Source organism: Megalops cyprinoides, chromosome 2 (genome assembly GCF_013368585.1).
Source record: "Megalops cyprinoides isolate fMegCyp1 chromosome 2, fMegCyp1.pri, whole genome shotgun sequence".
In the NCBI taxonomy this organism is placed as follows: Eukaryota; Metazoa; Chordata; class Actinopteri; order Elopiformes; family Megalopidae; genus Megalops; species Megalops cyprinoides.
The window spans coordinates 63,305,862-63,331,171 of NC_050584.1; the positions used below are offsets into that span (position 1 = coordinate 63,305,862).

Consider the following 25,310-nt stretch of genomic DNA (forward strand, 5'->3'; position numbering starts at 1 on the left):
TAAGGGCATCTGCTAAATGACAATAATAGGCCGTAATGTGATGAAACGTGATGTGGCGTGATGTAACATTACACTAACATTACTCCAACGTAATGGGAGTTCCATACAGCTTGACCCAGATACAATTCAACCCCAGCTGCACTCAGTCCTGTAACAAGAACTAAGCAAGCATTACTTTATTCCAGCACTTACAGCACACTTCTGGTTCACAATCACCAAACTCGTGGTTTGCTTTTTTCTCTTCTCAGAATTAGTAGACACTTGCTTAAATTCGTTGCTCAAAGTTAGATGCGGTCAGATTGAATCTGGGTCCTTGTCTAGACATCCTGTCTGTTTTAAAGCAAGATGGTTTGCTGATAAAACCACTGCTCCAAAAAGGAAGCCATGGGTAACTCTCCATGGACTCCTCTTCCCTCATTCCTCATTTTTCTAGGGCCATGTGTCTCTTGGAGGCTCAGAATTCACTGTGTCTCGTTCTAGAATGCACCAGACAACGCAATGTTCTAAAGCAGAGTAGTCTTTAACATTCTTCACATGCGTAACTTTTTATGTATGGCCTACATTGATTGTAGGGAAATTTCCCGACATATTCTTGAGAACAAGAGCTCGACTGTACCCGATTTTATGAGTATTTCGCCTCGAGTTTCCTGACGTATACAAAACTGCAATAACATGTGCAGTGCATGCAGAAATGGCACACATGCCTTCAGCTGTCTATTCTCTTCCTCTGTGAATTTCTCCATCAGTGTTTTGTGCAATTTTACCCTGCATTTTAACATTAATAACTAATATGATTCATTGAAGAATCAGTTTTCTACTGAGACCAAAGTGACTGTAAAATCCTGCAGCTCTCCATTACCCCACGACTATATGTTTCATTTCAGTAAATGTTTCTATGTAGACAGTTTTAGTTGTCATTGTCTATGATTTTTTTTCCTCAAGATTCATTCTTGCACATAATTTTTTAAAGCATTTTTTCCCATTTGCTCTTTTAGTTATGCACCCCATGATAGGTCACGGAGAATACTTTTGTCTCTTCAACAGTCTCTTCTGTACTGGAAATTTCCACAAGTGCTCTTCAATCACCGAACAAAGAGCTGTTAGATACTGGATTTCTTTTTGTGTGTTGCTGCCCTTTCCTGCCAGACGTTTCTGCGCGATTAGGGCAAATCTCCATCTGTGGGCAGAGGTTAAAAGCTGAGTCTCATGCCATACGATTAGGGTGCCATGTAAACGCAGACTCTCTTTATTCCCTCAGTGGTCCAGAGATGCGCTGACAGAGATAAGAGCATGACCTTAAAGCGATGCAAAACTCCCAGATGTCGCACAGCGTCTGAGAGAGGTAGAGCGTCTCTTATTGTTAAAAGCCTCTCAGCAAATGCCAGATGAAAAGTGGACATGCAAAGCTTAGGCCTTCACCGTCGGTGTCACTCCGGGTAACTCTGATCCGTCATAAGAAGGGACTCGGGTGCTTCTGGTACGAACTGGTATGAAATTAAAGACTGTTGCGCCACTGAGGTTTTACAATGCATTATGTTAAACAGATAACATCATGGAATTACAGCAGCTGCACAACTACACATCAGTCAAAAGTGGCTCTCAGTCCTGGATGTTTAGACCTGGGTAACAGTACAGCAACACCTTTTTCCAATGCCAGCTGATGTCATAATTTTGACCCAAAGAGAAAGCTCATATGTATATGCTTCTTTGTCATCATGCTTGAGATTAATTACGCACAGGCTGGTAATCCTTCATAAGCATCCTGTGTAATTAATCTCTCAGACATCCCAAGATAAGAGGAAAATGATTATATGGGTTTTTTATTGATTTGGCTGATACAATTGTCCAGTGTGCTTTCAGCCTTTGAAACAATGGCAAGTGCTACCACTGACACAATGGATTTTGACACTGCGACAAGGATAGTTATTACTTTGTGAATTCAAGACAAAGAATGTACTGTGCTGTTTCCGTGTCTTTAATCAGCCAGAGATAAAATGTGTATTTCAGAACTAGTAAAAATAAAAAAAAGAAATGCAAACACATTCCATGACTCTCAATACATATATATGCTTGTACAAAGGTCACCATGTTATTGAGCAGAGTCATTTATTTACTCTCGGGGAGGGGAAATCTCTTAAACGGGTTAATTTGCATCGAAATACTAATCTCACAGCTGTCTGGTCCACTGAACTTTGATGAGCGAATCGTTTTTTTCTCAAACGTAGCGTGAAAAGTTAACAAAATGCCAAGCCGGTAAGCTAGCACCGGGCCTTGCGGCAGCCTGGCCGCCGTAAACATGTTTCTGTTTTTTTCCCCTCTTCTGCTCTTCTCGGGGGGAGGATCTCGGTCCTAGTCTGGCTTTCTGGTCACATTCAAGGCATTCCTTTCCAGCGTTCCGCTCGGCGCTGACAAGATTGTCATTGTTTCGGGTCCCGGCGACTCTCCTTCACTTCGAGGGAGAGTCGACATGTCAGTGGGCGACCCATTAAAATAACTGCCGGCTGGCCCCGTCGTCATTGTGCGGGGACAGGCTCGGGCCGCGGCGCAGACCCCCACTCATCTTCCCCGCTTCCAGACAAGCGCAAGGAAGACTCTGATTGGATCAGGTATGTATTGTCTATTGGCTATTGTCTTCCCCCCTGCACACAGTAGCCCACGCTAGACTGCAAAGCTCCCGACGTTGCTTTGAAGACCTCATCAGGCTGCTGTATGTGGCAAAAAAAAAAAGAAGAAGAAAAAAAAAACTGAAAAAATCCGTTTTGAAAAGATGTTCACGGTTCCCGACTGGACTCAGTAATGACATTAAATTACGTATTTAAAATAGAGATTAAATTTGAGCTGCTTGTGGAAAGCAGTGATAATCTGCAACGCAAACACCCACCAGTCTGCCCCAACTCTACAACTGACTGGCACCCTCATTCTTCTTTTTTTACATCGCAAATTCCTATTTATTTTCAGGGTGAATGTCCCTTATCCAGGCAGATTTACAAGGATTTTAAAAACCCAAGAACCCAAGAATACAACAGCACATACCCTGCCCTGGATTCAAATCAGCCTTGTAACCGTCTGCTTACAAGTCTTATTCCCTGGCCTCTACCCCCAATGCTAGACCATAAACTGCACTCTACAAATAATTACCCACCCCCTCCAAAATAGTCGTTCAATAAATAAATAAATAAATATCCCAAAACCAGGGAGGGTTTGTTAATGTGAATGTGTGTTGCAGGGGGGGGGGGGGTTCAGATATTCCGTTTGAGAAGTGCCCTTTCATGTTAAGAGTTGTAGCTAGCTGTAGCCCCACGCTCGCAACCGGAGACCCCAGTTGGCGGAACTGCCTGTGAGCGGTGCTACACACACTACGCAGAGGAAGAAAAAAAAAACTGAAAATGTTCAAAAAGAATCGGAAGACGGTAGCCAGCGCAGCCCAACAACTGGGTTAACCCTTTCCACAGTGGGGTCCCCCGTTAATCAAAGGAGAACCTGCGTAGGAGAGAACATCTGAACAGGGCGATTCCCAGTACGGCCGCTGAACTCGTTTGAATATATTTTTTTTTTACCCAATGCACATCTAATTGGCCATTCTTCTTCAATGCTGTTATCGCTTTCATTTCTTGCTACCTTACTGAAGTTATTCCTTATTCCTGAGCTCATTACTGTTATATAACATTTCGATTAAGTTTAAAAGTTTTAAATATATATGTATCTAAGCATTAGATCTCAGTCCTCTTCTGTATGACGCAAACACAAACATAGCACCGGATAACTGTTAAAGCGCACGTTAGGACGCGAAAAATTAAATTCAGTTAGGACACAAGAGACACCAAACCCGAGCGCAGCTGAATACTGCATCAAGGTGCTGCAGCGTGCAGCGTTTCCATCATTTATGGTGTCCGCGGCTCCGCCGATATAGCATAATATCATATAGCTGGTGAAAAAGCTGAATGGCGTGACGTAGAGGAAATACCTCACTGGAGAAGGAGTAACATAAAACGAGAGGCAGAGGGAGCGAGAGAGTGAGAGTACTTCCAGTGAGGGATTCTCTGCTTGCACTGTACTACATGACAGGAGCGTTAGTGTAGTAGTTTTTTGCTGTCAAGGTGCAAGCATATGGACTACACAACAACGGCGTTGTCTGGACTTCAGATCCGTTACGATCTAACGTTGCCTTTCGTCGGTTTTCCTCATGTGTTTTTTCCTCATTCTGGGATAAGTGCATTTCGAAAGCTTGCTTGCCAGCAAATGCTTTCTCTTCCGTCTTTTCTGAGGCGCTGCAAATGTCAGTGGAATAATTTAACCCAGGAAGGGAAGCGGCGTTTCTGCAGTTTTGTACAAATATACACGATATATTATCTCGACTGATGCATCCGAGAGAGACACGCAGTTTCCCCATGCTTGACTTTGAGCAAAAAATATTTTAAAGGATATCCGAAACTTGCTACTTTTCCAAGGATCTTTGCTCGCTGCTAAAAGGGGCGTATCATTAGCCAAGATCAAGCATTCCAGGCGGATTTTTATTTCGCATCGGCGGAACACGTTCCGTGTCGGCACCATGCTGTAAGTTGGTCTGCTGCTCAAACTTGACGTGAATGTGTGCAGTTCTGCACACGGCAGATGCTTCCTTTTTTGATGTTTGAATGTTAATTAATATCAATATTTGCCAATTAAAATAGAAAAGGCAGCTTCTCTGCGCAATTTACATCAAGAAAATAGTGTTCCATGCACTGACGTGCTCCCTCTTGAAGGTCAGCAATAAGAAAAGGCAGTTTAACGATACATGTCTAATTGCTGCTTATTGAAAATACTTCAGCGAATACATCGGTTGGCTATCAACACCCATATTCGGAATTGTTCAAACTGAAAACGTAACTCGTGGACATGCATTTTGTGTGAGATTCTTGGTACAGCGCCGAGGCTTTGTCGAACCTTTCCTAAGATCGTAATGGCAAACGAGAGCCCCTACGACAACCGGAATATAGTGGAAAAATACATCTACCACAAACTGTTAAAAAAGGGGTACGTGTGGGAATTCCACGCGGCCAGAGAAAGCGATTCCCCGAATAATGGATTAATGGACATCTCCCCCTCCGACTCTCAAGTTTTGACACGGCGACCCCAGGCAGGCACGGCGGGAGAGGACGCTTCTCCCTACCCCGGCCGAACCGCGCAGCCGGACCCGCACGCTGCCCTCCACCGCGTTTTGCGCGAGGCGGGGGACGAAATCGAAAGGATGTACCAACGGGACTTCGCAGAAATGTCGAACCAGTTGCATTTCACGCCCAGCACGGCGCAGCGCAGGTTCACTGCGGTCATAGAGGAGCTCTTCAGCGACGGCGTGAACTGGGGTCGGATCGTGGCGTTTTTCGAGTTCGGGGGTACCATGTGCGTGGAGAGCGTGAACCGCGAGATGACGTCCCAGGTCGACAACATTGCACACTGGATGACAGACTATCTAAACGGGCCGCTGCAGAACTGGATCCAGGAGAATGGTGGCTGGGTATGTCTTCCTTGTCATTTCGCATTGTCGCTTTCGTCACGTTATGCAGAGTGCCAGCATACAGTGATGCATTGTTGTCTCTGCCAGGCGAGCGCAGTATGGGAAGTCATTAAAGTCAATGACATCAGAGCTCAGAATTCCCCCATTTAAAGGTCAGGTGCTTTGCCTAGTATTTTCCACCAATGGCATGGCTTTTCACCTGTCACTCCTCCCAAACGCCTTTCTGTCTGTAGTTGCGCTCTGTCATCAGTAGACGCTATCAATGTCAGACACCTGCCTTAGTGCCTAAAAGGTGAGCACGTGTCTCTCTGGTAGGGGAACACATTTAGGCTGAACCGATTGCTGTGTATTTAACAGAAGGAGGCTCTGGCCAGCAATAAAGGTGAGGCTGTGGTAGGCACAAGAGACACAGATACGCACCTGGACGTGTTGGCATTGTGCATCAGAGTGATTTCATTTTTCCTGGTCAGACCCCTGAAGTTTGTGCTGTTAGGTCATGCAAATGATTACACTTGAGATCTCACACGCACCAGGCGAGCAGACAGTTTTGACTCAGTCATACTTCATTCTGATTGTGTCATCAAATATTTCATTAGGCTGGGCTGTTTTTTCTTTTCCTGGATTATGTTAATGAACAGTATGATACATAGTAGAAGTTCTAGATTGGCGAAAGTTGCGCTGTGTGACAGAGCCAGTCTGAAAGGAGAGACAGCGCTTTTCCCATGAGCTCCTCCTGTCCGAATCAAAGAGACAGTCTAGTTCAAGTGCACATTCTTTCCATTATATCTCTCCCTCTACTTTTCCTTCAGCTCATTCAATTGATTCTTTGTCCTGTGTTGCATTAGTGCAAATAATTGCACATGGCTGAATGTATGGGCACTAGCCGTCTCTGGGTTTCAGTACGCGGTGGAGAAACCTGTCGGAGACTGCACTGCTCGGTACCGTGTGGAGAAAACCGTGTGAGAAAGGTGCACTGCGTGGCGGTGCTGTCTGCCTGTCATCCTAAACCCTCTGTCGGATTGAGGAGCTCAGTCTCATGCATCAAAGAGGCAGCTTTAAAAAAAAAAGAAAAAACAGGGCAGGCCTTTCATGGGATGGGGAGAGCCATTATCCCCCGTCTGGCCTGAAAGGGGGGGGGGGGGGGGGGGGACACCTGAAGCAGAACAAATGTCGGTGCTCTTAAGTTAAATGGCCCCTACAGGCACATACAGGCAGCAGGAGCAGCTGACCAGCTCAGGTATGAGGTATCCTCCATTCTGTAGCATGGAGACCTCAGATCTGTGGCTGACGCTGGCTGCATGTGCTCACTTCACTGTGTGTCACTATAATCACTGACCTCAGGTCTGTGGCTGGTACTGGCTGCATGTCCTCACCTCACTGTGTGTCACTATAATCACTGACCTCAGGTCTGTGGCTGATACTGGCTGCATGTCCTCACCTCACTGTGTATCGCTGTAATCACTGACCTCAGGTCTGCCGCTGATACTGGCTGCATGTAGTCAGCTTGATGGGCATCAATGTAATCATTGATCTCAGGTATGCAGCTGACACAGGCTGAATGATCATAAGAGGGCACCGTGCCTTATCAAAATGTGGAATTGATTCTGGGTTCCTCGTAATACTACACCCCTGGACAGGTCTCACACGTGAGGTGCCCCAGAGGGCAGACGCTTTGTCACACGACCAAGTTTTGTCAGTGGCATTTCCCTAGGTGTTTAAAATGAGTCACTCCAACAGGTGCAGAGTTAAGCTCCCTAAAAGATGCCACTAGCGAGTTTGCCAGGACCTGGATTCACTCCTGAGGTTCACATTTAACGTCAGCATTGGTTCCGTGGGTTACAAAGACAGTGACTCCATCTCCCTCCTGATGATGAAAAACCCTTGCAACTGGGTCATAATTTGCGTTATTTTAGTGGTCCTCATGCACTCTGTTAATGGGCGGTCAGTGTTTTAGGCCTTTAACAAGGAAAAAATGTGACGGTTGCATGATGACTCTCACACTGGCATATGGCAGGAGGCACAGTACATTTGGACAGTACATTTGCAACCACTGTGCCATTATGTGGTAGTGTTCGTATAGACTTTTATTATCGTGAAAACTGTCCATTTATTAATGTCGATATTACAAAATGTTGGACTTCTGCCCACTTCTGTTGCTAATTTCTCACTTCTTAACTTGTGCCTCGGTTGGAAATATGGACAATGACAACCGTGTGTTTTCTCTTTTCTCTGGAGACAGAAGGTAACAGGGCTTAAGCATCTTTGTTCTGTGCTTTTCATTCGGGGGGTGAATGTTGTCTTAATCTGATTGGCGATTTGGGATAAAGGAGAGGCCTACATCGGCCCCAGCGAGAGTCCTGGTTGAATCATACCTTCTGTTTCCCTTTATTCAGCAAATAAAACCCTTCCCCTGTTAGAGTCGGTGTCTGCAAGCCGCCTCATGTTCACGCTGAGGTCATTTCTAAATCTCCTTAGTAAAGCCCAGGGCCCTGAAAAGCTGCTGTGCCTCTTTTGAGGTGGGGAGGTGGGGGGGGGGGGGGGGGGCACGGATGACTCTCATCCAAACCTGGTAATGTCATTGTGTTAAAAAAAAACAGGGGAGTCATTTTTCAGCACAGCCAACAATCTGACGCAGATTTGCTGTGTCTGTAAACAGCTGCTTACAGTGATTCCCCTTTATTCAATGAAAAGCTTTTCATGGGGAAATCCCATCTGACATCCTTGTACCTGATGCATTTTCAGAGCACTTTATTTATTGCCTGTGTAAAAAAAAAAAAAAGAGCTTTGGTTGTGAGCTTAAAAATGCTCTCTTTTGTCGGTAGGTGGTAGAGGGTGGTGTGATCACAAAATTGCGTGAATGGAGTCTTTATGGTTGAAGGTAGATCAGGAATGACTGATGAATTTGTGTTGTGGGTTATGTTATCCAAACGACCTCTGAGCGGCCAACGGCTGTGTCCAGTCGTCATGGTAATTCACCTTTGTGTCAGGGAGAAAGATTCCCTAATGGGGGGAAAAAAAAGAATCTGATGTGCACCCAAGATTACGTCCCTGGGAAAAACTCCTCCACCCTGTGATATTTGCAGCACCTTCATCATCAGATTTCTCGCAAAGATATCGTGGAAGCGAGGTATGAGGTCATACTCCTGGATTGGCGTGCCACCTCTGGACAGTTGTGTCATTGTTTTGTGATGAAGCATGTCCGCCCTCTTGAGTCGCTGCCCATTCCGGTGAAGTCTTGGCAGAGCGTACTTGTTAGCAGAGTCTAAAAATGGGTCAGGCAAGAGTTCATTGCAGAGCAGTTGCCCATCTTTGTTGGCTCTATGAACTCGTGAGTATTTATATATAAAACGTGTGTATATGTAATTATACAGTTCAAGTGGTTTGCTCAATTATAAGCAACAAGTTTGTCTCTCCAATGGCTGAAAACTGGTCAGGCACCTCCCATTTTTTCCCCCTTTCCCCCTCACATTAATCCACTGTGATTATCCCGCTTTGAATTAGTGTGATTCGTTAAGCCGTAGCTAAAGTCCTGGGATAATTGGAACGTCTATATAGAATACATGACTTAGCAACGTCGTGGCTTGAGGCTTACAATTATCACCCCCTCACCCCCTCTCCCCTCCCCGCCCCCCCCCCAAACTAGTGAACTTGCATGTGCTGAAGATGTTCAAATTGCTGAAATCTTATTTGAGTTTCAATACATTTGTCCAGTCGGATGAATCAGGCTTCCCCCTCCAGAACGTTCCTGTAGGTCATGAATTAATGGTTTCAAGTTTTGCACGTTTTTTGTTGATACATTTAAAGAGTGGTTAACCTTCTTCGGCCTCGGAAGATGGTAATAGTGCCAATAAGAGATACGATTTTTCTACAGTTTTGAAGCAGATTTTCTTCCATTTTGAAGTCTTTCCTGGCCCGGGGATTGAAAATGCAACAGGGTGATGGGGAACCGTGGAACAAACATGGCGAGAGAAGGAGAGATAGCCAGGAGGTGAAAAGGCCTCCTGTTGCCTATGGCGACAGGAACACCTACGACCTCATTGGGCTGAAATGATTCAGCGTGGACGTTAAACTGTTTTCTCCTCAGAATAGTAAGAAGTGGGCTGCCAGTTAGTCTTAACGATCATATTTAGTAAGCAGTAGTATGAAATGATGTGGAAGGCTTCCCAGCTGCCCCACCTCCCTGTGCCTATTATTGAAAACGGGCAGCGTAGGCTCGATATAGGTATGACCTCTGTGTTTTTCAGGCTGAAAAACCCTACCCTGAATGTGACTTCCCAGAACAACGTTCATTCTGCGTCAGAAAAGGGGCTTTCATTACGACAATAGGCATATTCATTTTCCTCTCCGTTGGTTTCACTGCAGTGACCCTTACCGTGCGTTTCCTCTCTGAAAAAGAAATGAGCAACAATGCGCATATTTGTACTGTTCGGGTGAGCGCTGCGTTGAACGGTAGCGCGCAGAGAACTGCAGAACATTGTATTTATTCATCTGCTGGGCACATGAATTCCCCCGATATGCTTGGGTGTGTCCATGTGTGAGCGTGTCTTGCAAATGCAGAATTAGAAATTATTTATTAGAGATGGAGCTAGAGTTCTCATAATTTTCCTCCGCAGCTGGTCACTAGATGTTACTGGAGGGTAGAAACAGCCATGAAAGTCAAGTTAACGACAGGTTGAAACTGACCTGAGAGTAGTAAAGTAAGGTGTCCTCGGTCAGGTGTGTAGCTGGGTCTCGGGAGAGACGCAGTGTTGTGGAGGCAGTGAAATGGATCTGCTGAATGAACTGGCACTATCTACGTTCCTGGGGGCTTCAAAGTGAGTGAAGAGCCACCATCTTCCCCCAGGTCCCCCTTGCGAAACTAGCCGCACGTGATTTTTTTTTAAATTGGAGGGAGGTGTCACAAACCCCCTCGAAAGGGGTTTGGGTGAGACCCAGATGACGTTGTCGTAAATGACATGGGGCCGAAGCCTTTTGGCGGATCCTTTCGGCACCTGTCTGTGGTGGGACGGTATATCGGTTATGGCGTTGTCACGTGTATGCCTTCGCTCGTATTCCGGGTGGAGACATAGCTCCAGTTTCCAGTTGGCTGACAGGTCTCTGGCAGGACGCCAGCATCTCACGCAAATGAAGGCAGGTGAAGCCTCTGGATCTGCCGGTGCTCGGACGTGAGGCATCATAGAGGCGTGCCTAATTCATCACCACTGCTGCCTTATCCCCTCGCTTAAAATGAGGATGCGTGACTTATTCTGATTACCATTAAGCTTAGCGGTCTTTTGTTCTGTGTGTAGGGGAGACGGTTTTAGCTCACCTGCTGTATGCTGATTTATGTCAAACTGAGTTTGAAAGCGATTCCGCCGGCAAATTGGTTTAAGTAGATTCCACCAGCCTCTGGTATTAATAGCATGATAAAGTCAAGGGGCTTTTTGGGAAAATTCTGTTTCGCTTGTTTGCGTAGTAGGTGCCCTTCTCGTGGGGCAGCTTATATAAGTTGCTGTGCTGTCTGTTCATACCGCTGGGTGTATTTACCAAAGCCAGTCAGGTTAAGTACCTCGCTCAAGGGTACACCTGTGGTACTCCACCTGCTTGGGATTTAAAATGCTCTGGCTGTAAGTGAAGTCCCTTGATCTCTAGGGTGCAAACTGTAACAGGTTAGCGTACCCCGGTGGACACTCTCCATGTCTATTACTAGGCAGCTAAAAGCTTAAAACAAATGAAAATAGAATGGCACCCACATTGATAGTTCTTTTTTTGAAGTGTAGTTCAGACAAAAGTGTTATCATCACCTGTGATGTGTGTGGTGTGAGTATGTGCACATGTGTGTATACGCACGCATGCTTGTGCGTGTGTGTTCATGTACGTGTGTGTGTATGTATTTGTGTGTGTGTGTGTGTATGTGTGTCTCTACGTATGTGTTCATGTGCATGTGCATGTCTGTGTGTGTTTGTGTGTATATATTCTTGTGTGTATGCGTGTGTATGTGTTCATGTACGTGTGTGTGTATGTATTCGTGTGTGTGTATGCATTCGTGTGTGTCTGTGTGTATGTGTTCATGTGCATGTGTGTGTGCACGTGTGTGTTAAATCTGGTAGTGGGGAGCGCTCAGGGGAAAAAAACAGGGGGGAAGAAGGCATCAAACAGACGCCGTACAGGTATTCGTTCTCCCTAGCACGAGCCTCTTACTCCGGTCTTTCAAGTGACAATGTTCATGAACGTGAACTCGACACTGAAGTCAAAAGACAAAAGCCCCTGAGAGAGGGAGGGGGGGGGGGGGCAGAGCTTTGTTTTCGGCATGTTTTTGAGAATATAATGGCTTCACACGAAGCCGCGATGTACCTGGCAGCTGTGCCCTTCTCCGCTGGCGGCTCCTGGGAGGGAGGGGGTGGCGAGAAAGGGGCTGTCTGACTGGCTGAGGGCGGGTAGAGGCGCATGAAAGAGACACCTCTGGGATCTGGCGTGGGGTGGCTTTGCTACCCCACAGGTAGTAAAGGCTGTGTCTGGTTTGTTTAACCTGCAGCTTGAAGACATTGATGTCAGCTGTCCTCACGTGGGGTGGGGTGGGGTGGGTGGAGGGTGTGGGGGGGGGTGATTGGCAAAGCGTGGAAGTAAATTCAGGTGGTCATGGGGGGGGTGTGGAGATGGCCAGATTTGGGGGGGGGGGGGGGGGGGGTTGCGTAGTTTCAGGCTCTCTCCCTCCTCCCTGTCATGCTTCGTTTGGCCTTTTTCTCTGTGTTTTGAAAGCGTGTGACAGAGCACACCTGGAATGTGGCGAGGAGGGGGTGGGTGGGTGTTGGTGTAGGTGGAGGACACGCTGATCAACGCCCACACCCTGTTTACGGCTGTGGCGGAGCAGCCGCCTGCAGGGGCCTCTGATGGGCTGGCCTTGTTTGCCCTCTCGGGGGGCCCTCTGCGGTGCGTTTTCAGGCGGGAGCAGGGGGCGGACGGTGCCCACGACTCCATGGGGGGGGTGAGCCGGGGGCGTGGGCGCGCGTTTGGGTGAGCGAGGCCCTTGGACGCAGCCCAGGTTCCGTTGGAGGCATGGGGCGGACCTGAGCCACAGAGCAGAAAAAGAAGAAACCTGGTCCCCTCTCTCGCGCGGTTACCGCTGAAGGAGCCGAGACCGTGGGAAGTCGTAAATCAGCAGCAGTGTGGCCTCTGTTTTCAGAGTGAGGGGGGGGGGGGGTTTGGGAGAGGCACTGGCCATAACACCTCCCTGTCAAAACCAATCGAGGGGGCCTGCTCCCCAGAAAAAAAAAAAAAAGCGCTCCTTTGTTTCCAGAGAGAGGCCGTTACGTCTCGCCTGTGTGTATGTCACGGAGGACAAACCGGCCCCGGAAACCGCCCGGCCCCCGACAAACAGCCAGGCTCGAGGAAGGAAAGTACGAACGAGCTGCAGCCACATCCACTCCAAAGCAAATATGTTATTGTTTTTTTTTTTTCTCGCTCATTCTTACTCTTACTCATCAAAACACTCTGACTCAGAAAAACACCAGTGCTCCGCTTCAGACCGGGGGTTTTCTGGGTGCTCTCAGAGTCAATAAACCTCCCGCCCAGATACATAAACACTCGTACAGTAGCGGTCCCCCCCCTGTTCGTTAACTGTAAACCTCTTGCTGGAGCCTGGGGTTTGAGAAAGTCGCCCTGTGTAATTCCCCCTGTCGCAGGGTAATTTTCCTCCCCAGTGGCGTGAAATGGATGTTGTGATAGGGGGACAGTGACTACAGTGTCCCCCTACTACTATGAGTACGTTCTGTGTGGCCCCCGGACCGGCCGCCGCGTTCAACGGAGCCATTGTTCGGCCCCGGCGCATTCGGCCTTTACCAAATTAAGGATATTCATAATCTCGCATAATTGATTTATGTCGTAATCTAAAGTGGTGAAGCAGTAGCACATGTATGTTTTTGAGGCAGGGTTTGTGTGTGTGTGTGTGTGTGAGAGAGTCTGTATGTGCATGTGAGAGAGACACAGTGTAAGCGTCTGTGTGAATGTATGTTTTTCTGTGTAAATGTGCATGTGTGTGTGTGTGAACACATGTGTGTGCGCCTGTGTGCGTGGATTCTAGCCCAATGATAATGGACGGACCAATGTATAGCTAATGCAGGTTTGTTCATGAGAAACAGTCCGCTTGGCAGGGTGGGGACAGGCAAGGGGGGGGGGGGGGGTGTTGACCCATAATCTGTGACGATGTGACCCCTCCAAAGATGCCATTTTACAGCTTCTGCCGAAAGGGGTTTCGCACATGCGGTCCATTGCTGTTACTGTTTTCCATAGTTCTGTGTCTGAATGTTGTCGCTCAGTCGGCCCTGTGTTGTTGTTGTTGTTGGTTCTCGAGCGAAGCTGGATACCTTACTACAGAGTAACTGAAGGATATTGCATCAGGGCATGTCTTTGTTCATAAACCAGCATAGCTTAAATGCATCTGTTTTTTTTTTAATACTGTCACTCTGATTTGTTCTCTGTTGTCACCGTGTAATTGCTCTCCCTTTCCCATCCAAGTCATGTCATATCTGCTGTAACTTGCTTTCATCGCTCTCTACTAATAAACTCTGAAGCTGTGACAATTTCCTGGTTAAGAGCATGCCATCAAGTAAAATTTGATTGATTGATTGACGGATTGTTTATTTGTGATTTGACATAAAAAAAAATCTGTTTTTTTTTTTTTTTTTGGGACAAGCATTTATTGTCATATCGTTATAGGAAGCGGAGGAATTGTGAGTCTGTGACCTTCTTTGCCGGTTCGGTAGGATGTTCATCGACCGCATACGCCACGAGTGGTTGCTGAAAGCCTGGTAGATTTATGGAATATCCCATCAACCCCTGGGGGAGAAGAGGTCAAACAGGAGAGCTTTAGATCCCAGGGAATGCTGGGATAGGGTGGCCCCCTTCCTTTGTCTGCGCCGCATTGTAGCGTGATCCCGGGCTGTGTCCTGACCCATCCCCACCAGCCCTGTCCTTTCAGCGGGGGGGCGGGGGGGCGGTTTCCTTTCGCTCGCGGCAGGGGGAGACGGATGGGAGGCAAAGATGTGAGCTATCTGGTGCGCGTCAGGGCTGCAGTTTGTAATTTGCCGGTAATTTGCCAGTAAAGCGGCAACGCGGAACACACCCAAACAGCACATTCCGGAGGAAGAGACAAAAGCGCGGCCTCGGATTCGTTAATGGTGCCCTCGTACCCTGTTGCTGTGGAGTTGCCTCTCCTGCTTGTCACAAAAGGGAAATCCGATTTTGTTTTTGCAAAAAAAAAAAAAAGGGGGAAAGTCTGCCAGAAGAGTGTGGGCCCCATTCAAACAACGGGCGATTTAAACCACCCACACAAAGTCGTCAGCCCTGCCAGCCGACGCTCCCGAGCACTTTATGGCAAATCTGTTTCCCCTCCCCTCCAGCACAGACACACTCTCTCTCTGTCTGTCACTCTCTGTCTCTCTCTCTCTCTCTCTCTCTCTCTCTCTCTCTCTCACACACACACACACACATATTTACACAGAGAAACATAAATCCTCTGCATGTTTACACATTCACACATATACACACACAGGGTCACATACATATAGAGATTTACACAGAAAAACATAAACTCACTCACATGCTTACACATTCACTCTCTCTCTCTCTCCCTCTCTCTCTGTCTGTGTCACACACACACACACACACACACACACACATACTCAGATTTACAGTGAAACATAAAATCACACAAATGTTTACACAGTCACACACACACACTTACAGAGGCTCACAGACACACAGTCTTACACACAGAGATCCCTGCAGACAAACACACACACACACACACACACACACACACACAACTCTCACAGTCATACACCCCACACACACAAGCTCACACACACACAATCCTACACGCAGAAATCCACACAGACAAACACGCACACAAACAAACTCCCACAGTCATACACACGGAAACACAGACACGCGCGCACACACACAGACGGCAGACACGCAGACATTCTAACGCAAGCCTCCTCAGGGCAGCTGAGGTCTTCAGAAGTGTGTGGGAGGCTGTGTAGGCAGGTTCGGGGGCCGGTTAATGGAATTTGTCTGGGCGTGGGATATGGATTGCCAATTGCCTTCAGATGTGTTCCGCAGCTAAAACCCACTCCTTGCTGTTTGTCTTGTTTAGTTTTTTTTTGTTTTTTTTTTTTACGTCTGATTCTTCTCCCCGTTTTATTTCCACTTGTTTGTTTGTGTTAAAAGCGGTGCCAGTTCTGTGAGCTCTGTCGGAGGAGCCTCTTTTTTGATTGCGATGACGCGTTCTCCTTTGTGGCGGACGGATGACAGATGCCTGCTTCATTTCCACCCTCCCATCCCTGGGACACCCGTGCGCGGCGTGTAAGTGAACCCAGGCGGCTTGGTCTGGTTTTCCCTGAGCTGCTTGGTTTCTGCAGCGTTCCCTGCGAGCACCGATGACCCCAATGATCGCCTCCCTTTGATGCCAGAAGGCTTCCTGACATGGCGCTGGTGAGAACACAGTCCCTCGTTCACTTACGCTCTCAAGAAATTACGCGCTCAGAAAATCTTAGTCATTACCTCCTCGCCCCTATGCAAACGGCGTTAAAGCCCTGGTGTTATTTTTTTATCGAGCTGGGGACATTTAAGAACGCGGTCTGAATGACTAAGCATCCTGTAAATCTATGTCAGATCATGACCTTTTGACGGGCGGCTTGGGGGGAAGGTGACGGAAGAGTTGCAGGCAGACGGAGTCAGTCAAAGCGGAGGTGTTTTGGGTGAAGCCACTGTGTGAGTGAAAATTCATGAACCCGGGCGCAGGGATTGGATACCAGCAGGCGTTCAGGGGCCTCAGAAGTGGTGCATCATGGGAGTCTGTGGAAACCCCGGCCACCTGGGCTCTGTAGCGCGGGAGATCTGCTGGGAGCTGCCGGGGCGGCATCGGCAGTGGCAACCCGGCCAAGTCCCCCCTCCGCCCCCCCCCCCGATACCTCCAGGCCAAAGTCTCTCTGTGTCACTCGCCATCTGCCTCTGCGCACACTCTCAGCACTGCAGGGCCTGTAATCTCCAAAACATCTCCTACCAGCAGGCCCCAGCCACATCCCGGGCTGTCCCGAACGTCAATGCCCCCCTTTCATGTGCTCGCCGCAGCATCCTGTGCCCTCTCTCCAAGCATCCCCCCCCCGACTCCCCACCCCCAGCGATAAAACCCCTCTCGAGGAAGAGACAAACTGATCTGGCCTCGCGTCCGGGCAACCAAGTGCTCCAGCATATTGCGTACATCAACTTTTGCCTCCTTCTCGTAGATTCGGTTTGCAAACGCCCTGTGAGTGCCGAACAGCTCGTGCTTTACACGGTACCTCTTCATGCAGCTGAATCTTCACCCAGACGACGCTGGTTAAGCACCTTGCTCCGGGGTACAGCTGCAAGCGCCACGCCTAGGAATCAAACCTGCAACCTCTGGGTTACAAGCCAAATACCTTCCCTCTCCCCCGCAGTGCCCTCTGCCCCACCTCGTACCGCCTTTTAAAGTCAGGCGCTTTGTATTCTGTGAATGCTTTGCCTTTTTTCATCTTAAGGCAAAGAGCAAAGGGCAAAAGAATGCAGCTCCACCCAAGAGTTACGGTCCTTTACAGCTGCAGAATGTTAAAAAGTGCGATTTGACTCAGAGCAGTTATTAAGCAGATATCGCCAAAGCATGGGCTATAATGAAGCTAGATATGTAGGAATCAAAGCTGAGATTAGCCAACCACTAATTATGTATTTTAGGTCGGTAAGATAGTTTTGCCGTGTAATAAATTATTCATATTCTTGGAGAAAGAGAGAGTATCTTCCTCCTAGCCATGATTTTCTCACTCGGAGGCAGGCTCACAAAGAGAGCTTATGTTCGGAATCTTTTTAGCATTTATTGGGGAAGCTAGAAATTATCAAAGCCCCAGTGTCGAGAGACTCTGCTGCATAAGCATGAACTACATGTTGTTGTTGTGTCGGCACATGTTCTATTAACGTTGTTTATCATATCGGTACCATGGTAGCAGCGCTTGATTCGTGATGAATTTATTTTGCCCATCCGTGATGTGGTTATTGGTTACAGCGGTAAAAAAAAATAAACTGGTGTTTTTAATTTTGTTTATTTTTCTTTGGCCAGCTACTTGTCCAGCGGGGCAGTGCCAAGTGGCAAAATAAATGGCAGAAATGTTGGAGGCAAAAGTCACTTGGGGCGCTGAGACTTTGAACCAGCAAGTGGAGAAATGGAAGGACAGATGTGCTGGGGAAGTGGGGAAAGCCAACGTGGGGGAAAATAAAGAGTTAAAAAGATTCCCATGATTAGGACCACATTGAGTGCAGACTGCAGACGACCCTCCTTTCTTTTTTGCAGGCTGGTGTCCTTTTGAGTACCATTCTGGGGGAAAGGGTAGCGTTTTTCAAAATGTTTAAGGTTTGATCCGCAAAGTAAAATGTGGGAAAACGTGACTGCTGGGATTGATGACCCGGAAAACCCCTGAAGAATTCCTTTGCGCGTCTGAGTTTGTCTGATTATGTGGGTGTGACGGTATGCAATCACTTCTGGTGAAGGGAATTCCACCGCGGTCCAGGGAAGCATCATCCAAGCAGAACTGAACATCACGCGGGAGGGTCTGGGGTTTGTCTGTCGTTCTCTCTCTCTCTGGATGTTCACTTCCAGCGCTGACTGGTTGAGGAAGGGAAAGGGTTAAAATCCCTCAATCCAAGTTCACCCGTCCTCCCCCCCCACCCCATCCCGCTTGCCTGTTTGTGGCCGGTCGCGTTAACCCCCGCCGCCCTCACGGTTACAGTAAATTAGTAAGTGGACGCGATGCGGTGGTTGGTTTCCAGGCCGGCCGGGCCCTGGGTGTGGAGTGGCTATTCTCAGCAGGACGGGCTGCGGCTGGGTCGTCAGGGTTCACCCCGAGCTAGGCCGTGTCCCCAGGAGACTGGCCCTCAGCGACTGGCCGGCCTCGGCGCTGCTCAGCGCTACGCCTGGCGGCGGAACTTGACTTCATTTTTTCTCCGTTGCTTTTTACCTGTCTGGCTTGCTTTTTTTTTTTTGCTAAAAGAGGGAGTGTTTGTCCTTGTTTCTTGCCGTACGGAGTTACTGCTGCTCAGACGTAGCATCGAACGCCTTGAGTGCGCGCTTTGTGGCAGCACCTGAGAAGGCTGAAGAAGAGCAGCGGCGAACTGCTCAAGGGTGAGGTGTCAATCTCCCATCATGCTTTGCAGCCACACCATGTTTACACCACGGAGGAACGGAGGCGGCCTCTCGCAGTTCGCTGTTGAATCCCATTCTGGGAATGCTGCTGTAATCAGTGGGGTTCGGTCGCTGTTGGCCCTGGGCCAGCGATGAGAGAGGAGCTCTCATCGCTTTGTGGGACACAGGTGACAGTTGGCTCAGCGAGTCTCCCGATTGCACGCGTTGTGCTCATCATTTTCTTTGGGAAACGTCACTTCAGGCTAGGATCAAACTAACTTCCATGTGAACAAATGCAGAGCCATGGTGAGAGATTTACAGTTGACAGGAACCAGAAAGGTGCACCCACACCAGGTATTAATGTGATAGCGTGTGCTGTTCTGACTCAGGGAATGGCTTGTAGATTTTTGCTATGACCAGCCCCCTAAACGAGCTTCATTTTTGGCTGGGATTTGTTCAGCCAGTGTGCCTCTCTGGTGATTTTTGAAGCAGGCAGGGAAGGCCCAAAGTGGACCCTCTGCCTGTTTTACAGAAATGTCAAAGTGAAGCACGCTTAGGTGTTGCAATGTTGGAACATTATGGGTGTTAATGCGGGGGCCTCATTAAAGCCCCTGAAGTTTTTGAAAACAATGCGCATGCATACCTTACAGTTATGACCATGTGTGGAGCGTGTGTGTGAGAGAGGCTGTCTGACACAGTCCTCGGCCTGACGGTGAGTTATTCCAGCTCGTCGGTGTGAGGCCGCAGCGCATGAGTCCAGAGCATGTGGCAATGAATAATTCACCGAAGGGGCTGATCTCAAACGCTAAATGGACTTCCCTGGAAAATACACTGCGCCCCCCTCTCTTTCTCTCTATCTCTCTCTCTCTCCCCCTCTCCATCTCTCTCTCTCTGTCCGTTGCTCTCTCTGTCTCGATCTTTCTCTCTGTGTTTCTCCCTCTTTCTGTCCATCTCCATCCTTTCATCCTCCTTTCCGCATCTCCCTCTGTCTCTCTCTCTTTCTATTCTTCTCCCTCCTTTTATCCCTCTTTCCTCACTTCTCTCTCTCTGTCTCTCTCTCTTTCTCTCTCTCTCTCCCTCTCCCTCTCTCTTTCCCCTTCCCTCTCTCTCTCTCTCTGTCTCTCTCTCTGTCTTTCCCCTTCCCTCTCTCTCTCTCTCCCTCCAACCCCCCCCCCCCCCCCCCCCCGGCCTCTTGAGCCCTGAAGCCGAGCGGAGTGCTCGTCCGTATGCCTGTCACCTGAGGATGCCGCTGGAGTGGGTCAGGTGACTGGGGGGGGCTGTGGAAAAATGCAGGGACACGTGAGAGGACTCTAAAAATACGGGGCCCCGCCGCTGCGGTGCGGCGGTTATTTCTGTCCTGATTATGAATGCGTTCCTGCGCGGTGCGAGAAAAGCCGGCGACAAGCTTTGGGTGTGTGTGTGTGTGTGTGTGTGTGTGCGTGCGTGTGTGTGTGCGGAGCAACACACGGCACGTTTGGGTGATGGTGTGCCGCATTCCCCGCTCCAAGCCGAGCATTCGGGTCGTGCCTTTGCTGATAACCTCGCAAATCTCACATCAGACGTGAAACGCTGTGAAAATCTAATTATTCTACTCTGGTAATCTGTAGAGGGGAAAAAAAACCCCTGAATCAGGCCAGACTGTGTTGAGTCAGGTGATAGTGTCGCATAGTGGTACGGAGCAGAGCTTGTAACTGAAAGGTTGCTGGTTCAATTCCCTTCTGGGGCACTGATGCTGTACCCTTGTGCAAAGTATTTAACCCAGAATTGCCTCGGTAAATATCCAGCTGTATAAATGAGTCACATGTAAAATTGTATAGCTATATAAGTCGCTCTGGATAACAGTGTCTCCTAAATGACAATAACGTAATGTAATGCAGTCAAGGTCGTGGCCCGTGAAATTGTCTGAATGCAGCTGAATGGGCGAAGGTCACAGTGTTTGCTGTCGGCATAGCCAGCTAAACAGCGTAGCTAACGTGTGTGCTAACATCGCAGCCAAGGCCAGTGGTGTTCCCCTGCACCCAGCTCCGGGGGTGCAGGTTAACGATGTGGCGGACAGGTCGTCCCTCGCAGCCGTGATTCTCTCTGCCTCTGCTCTGCTGACGGAAATATCCCGCTCTGCTCGTGCTGAAGAGGCAGGCTGCTGTTTTAGTGAGCTCCGGCTCATTGGCGCCTCCTGTGGCCGGGATCAGTAGCCTTTCCCCCGGGGAGAGGAACGCGGACGAGGAAAGCTGCTCTCGCTCGGGGAAGTGCTGTGGCATGGCCGCTAATGAGGATGACCACAATAACAACAGCAGCAGCAGCAGATCGCTTTCCCATAAGATATATTTAGTGAGGGTGGAGGAGAGGTAAGTCACCTGAGCCACAACCAGCACGCATCACTCACCTGGGTGTTACACAACTGCCCTTTTGCACCTGAGCACTCGGTAGGTATCAGCCGAGATGGAAAGGTAAGGATTTATTTAGCCACATAGCAAGAGGATTAGCTGGTTTAACGCCCCATCCAGGATGAGTGAGAACCTCCTACAGGACAGTGTTCCCATCACTGCATTTGGACATTGGTTTCTGCTCTGTCCAGCCGCTGGGCCAGCCCCTACTGGCCCAGCGGCGGCCACTGTGTTTTCTGAGAAGGTTCTCCGTCCATGTACTCACCAGGCCTGGCTGTGCCTAGCTTTATCCGCTTAGTGAGAGAGCGCTGCCGGATGGGATGGCTACAGCATTTACTAGCTGGCGATGTAATCTACACTATGAGGCTGGCACAGTCTCGTGTGAATGCGATTACTGTCGCCTGGCCTTTTTAAGACCTCTGTTGACTTAACCCTCCGGCGGGGTTAAGACCTCTCTAGAGGCTCAGAGGGGAGGTCACAGACATGCAGAATCACCAGGGTCCTGTTTATATTTGCATCCAGCCGCTTGGCAGCGACCCACAAAGCAAAGCTGCCAAAGCTCATGTTACGAAGGCACATAAAGAACAGTACATTGCATTACATTGCAGCCATTTAGCAGACGCACTTATCCAGAGTGACCTTACATTGGTTACACATTTTTACATGTTAACCGTTTATGCAGCTGGATATTTTCTGATGCAATTATCGCTTAAGTACTTTGCACAAGGGTACAGCAGCAGTGCCCCAGCGGGGAATCTGACCATATTTCGATCGGCAAGCAGGGGCAGAGCGATGCGAGGGAAGGCCTGTCCCCCGCATCGTTAAGCCGCGCCCCCGGAGCTGGGCCCAGGGGAACACCGCCGGCCATCCCCTCGCTCTCAGCACAGCCGAAAAACCACCACCTTCACCCATTTTGACGTATTCCTAAAATTTCTCGGGCCCTGACCTTGGCTACGTTACATTACGTTACGTTGTCGTTTAGCAGACGCTCTTATCCAGAGCAGCTTACATAGGTTACAGTTTTATCCATTTATACAGCTGGATGCTTACTGAGGCGACTGGGGGTTAAGTACCTTGCCCAAAGGTACAGCAGCAGCACCCCAGCAGGGAACTGAACCAGCAACCTTGTGGTTATGAGCACTGCTCTTCACCTCTATGCTAAACTGCCGTTGTAGGTAGTGAACTTCAAGTGCGAAGTGAGAACTGCAAAGAGGAATGAAGACACGTTTGGGGTGAACAAGGGATGCCTGCTGGTTGGGCAGCACCACCCCCCCCCCCCCCACCCCCCCAGATTCGCTGGATTATGCTGGGGCCATCGTAAGGTACCATAAGTTATTGCCCTCACCTCACCCCCCCCCCCCCCCCCCCCCCCCCCCCCGCCCCCCCAGGGTATTATCCCAACAATTCCCTATTGTGTAGCACGGGAGTCAAACGGTCGCTGCGGTCGCGCTGCGGTCAGGCCGCGGTCAGGCCGCGGTCGGTCGCAACAGGAAGCCTTTGTGTGGGGCACTACAGTGCCTCTGTTTAATCAGGAAAGTTTGTCTCTGGGCTCGGGAGCTGCCTTCTCGGGGGCGTATGTTCTCACAAACACATTGCTCTGATCAGCCTCACAGCTGTGGGAATTAGCTGCTACACTAGCTCACTGAGCGAGAGCACCGGAGTAAATCTAATGTAAATTTAATGTAATGTAAATCTGGCCTCTTTATTAGTAGTAGTTTGTTAGCAGTTTTGTGCAGCAAAGTGAATTTGCGAGCTGTGTTGGAGTATTGTTTTACTGCTAAGGCATACTGTAACAAGGTTGAGAAAGCAAAATCCCAGGGAATTTACATGTAAACTCTAAAGTGTTTGGCAGTGTAGCATAGTGGTAAGGAGCAGGGCTCGTTAACCGAAAGGTTTCTTGTTCGATTCTCCGTTGGGGCTGCTGTACCCTTGGGTAACCCAGAATTGCCTCAGTAAATTGCCTGCTATATAAATGGGTAACATGTACGAACAGTAGCCGATGCAAGTCACTAGATAAGAGCATCTGCTAAATTCTAGTGACTTGCTGTGTGTTTCCCTCTCTTGCTCTTGACATGTTATGTACACAGTATGGGGGATCTTAACACCTTCACTGGGGTTCATCTTCAACAGCTTTCTCTCTTCTTCTCGAAACCACCTTCTGAAGTATTTACAGGCCCTAAGTAAGTTCACATGTTGATTGTTAACTGAGGTGGACAGGGCAGCCCAAGGAGCAGTCTGTTGGAATTCAGTTGACAAACGCATCTAGTGTCATGGAAACGGCGGAACGAGTTTGTGTGTGGAAGCATCCCAGGGCATGGGTTTCAACTGCCACTCATCAGGTAGAGCAGGAAACGAGACCCGGGTTTGAGAGCCGCCCCCTGATAATGTGGGCCGGGCCCAGTTCTGTTGACAAGGGGTGACCTGGTACAGCAGAGAAAATGCCCTTTTACTGTGGGGGTTACCGTAGAGATCAAGGCTGATTTATTGGGATTGACTTGCTTGTTCATGAGGATACACACCCTTTTTTTTTTATTTTTCTACTGTCATAACTCTGTGCTCCAGTCAGGTGAGGGTTGTCTTAGTTTGCAGAAAAAAAAGGTGGGAGGGGGTGGTATCCATCCCAGAATCCTGTAAAAAAACATCAGGATTGCTAAGCATCGAGGGCCTTTTAAGTCTGCAAATAGGCTGACGAAGGTGGAAGCCTGGATTCTTCCTCCTCCTCCTCCTCCTCATCCCCCGCCACCCCCACCAAAGCTCGGCAGTCACCTTTGATTAGAGCTGGTGAGGTTTGAAGTGTGGGAAAGCGATACGTGAGACTCGAAAGCCTGAAAGCTGTCACGTTCCAGCGCTACAGCAACGCGGCCCCGGGCGAAAGGAAGCGGTGACATCGGCGTGCTCTTGGGTGCACGTGCGGCGCATAGTCTTTCATTACATTACGTTATTACATTATCGGCATTTAGCAGACACTCTTATCCAGAGCAGCTTACATAGGGTGCACTTTTTTACAATGTTATCCATTTATACAGCTGGATATTTAGTGTGGCAATTGTGGGTTAAGTACCATGCCCAGGGGTACAACAGCAGTGCCCCAGCGTGGAATCGAACCGGCAACCTTTCCGTCATGAGTTCTTCTCCTTAACCACTATGCTACGCTGATGCTTTTTTTTAATGGTTGATGGGGTTGGCGTCAGACTCCTCTGGTTTCTACAGCGTCTCCTCCCGGCTTGGGGGACGAGGCAGTTTCTTGACATCAGGAACCCCATTATTCACGGGGGTGTCCCCTGATATGGTCTCATTAGGAATCCCAAAGATCAGCTCCAGTTATCAGCCATGTTGTTTTTTGCATCGTAACCACCAGAGTCGATTTGAGCGGTAACGCATCACGCGATAAAGAGAACGATGGCAAACAAAAAAAAAAAAAAACAAAATCCACACTGAAGCTCTGCTTTATTTCGCCTGTGTTTGTTTTTGTTATGGCGAGCGGGATTGTGGGAAATTGAAGGCAGAGGCGTCTAGACATGGTTCGGTGCAGTAATAAACAGAAGATGAAGCCACTTTGGCTTAATCCATTGGTTGAATAAGGCCAATAAATCTGAACCGAGCCCAAAACGTCGGACGTGTGCAGGCCTCAGTTTCGGAGGGAGCCGTTAAAAGTAGCTCCTTTAAAGGGAGAAAGCTAAGTGCTGTATTGTCTTGTTGTTTCTCCCCTTGTTGCTAGGTAACGTCTCCACCAGCCACTTCAACGTGAAGAATCGATTTCGTGACGGGGGAAAACTTTGAAAGGGAGAAACTCTCTAACTGTAGATGTATGTCAAAATGAAAACTCTGAGATATTAAAAAAGAAAATTCGAACAGTAAAAGTGTGCTGGAAAGAGAACTTTGAAGAAGTAAAAAAAAAAAAAAAAAAAACCCAACCTGGCAATGTGCCAGCTTGGTTCATTTCAGCTGGAAAGATCTTTAGCGTATCTTGGTTTTATAAGCGAGTGGATGAAGAATGCTGGCTGCACAAGTTTCCAAACCCAGGCCCGACTGCGTGCGTCACTGGGTAAAGTGATGGCTGTAACAGCGGCCATAGTTGCGTTTTTTTGTTTTGCCTTGTTTTGTTTAAATCTCGAAATGAGAGAACAGAAAAGGGGTGGGTGGGTGGGTGACCACAGAGTTAAGCCGAAGTCGGTGTACCGAGCGCTCAAATGAAATCCAGACCACATTAGACGCCCGTGGCCTGGGTGGGGATACTGGCCCGCCAGCTCCCGCAGATGGAGCT

The 25,310-nt window shown here is 48.7% G+C and overlaps 1 protein-coding gene across 1 annotated transcript in view; it reads left to right on the forward strand.

Annotated features, from left to right (window-relative positions):
- Positions 1 to 4,705: 4,705 nt before the first annotated feature.
- The window catches only part of LOC118773089 (apoptosis regulator Bcl-2-like), a 56,708-nt gene continuing 36,103 nt past the window's right edge, over positions 4,706 to 25,310 (forward strand). Inside the window, exon 1 of the mRNA XM_036521843.1 lies at positions 4,706 to 5,494. Coding sequence (XP_036377736.1) covers positions 4,940 to 5,494 — 555 coding nt within the window. The 5' untranslated portion in view covers positions 4,706 to 4,939. The remainder of the gene's footprint in view (positions 5,495 to 25,310) is intronic.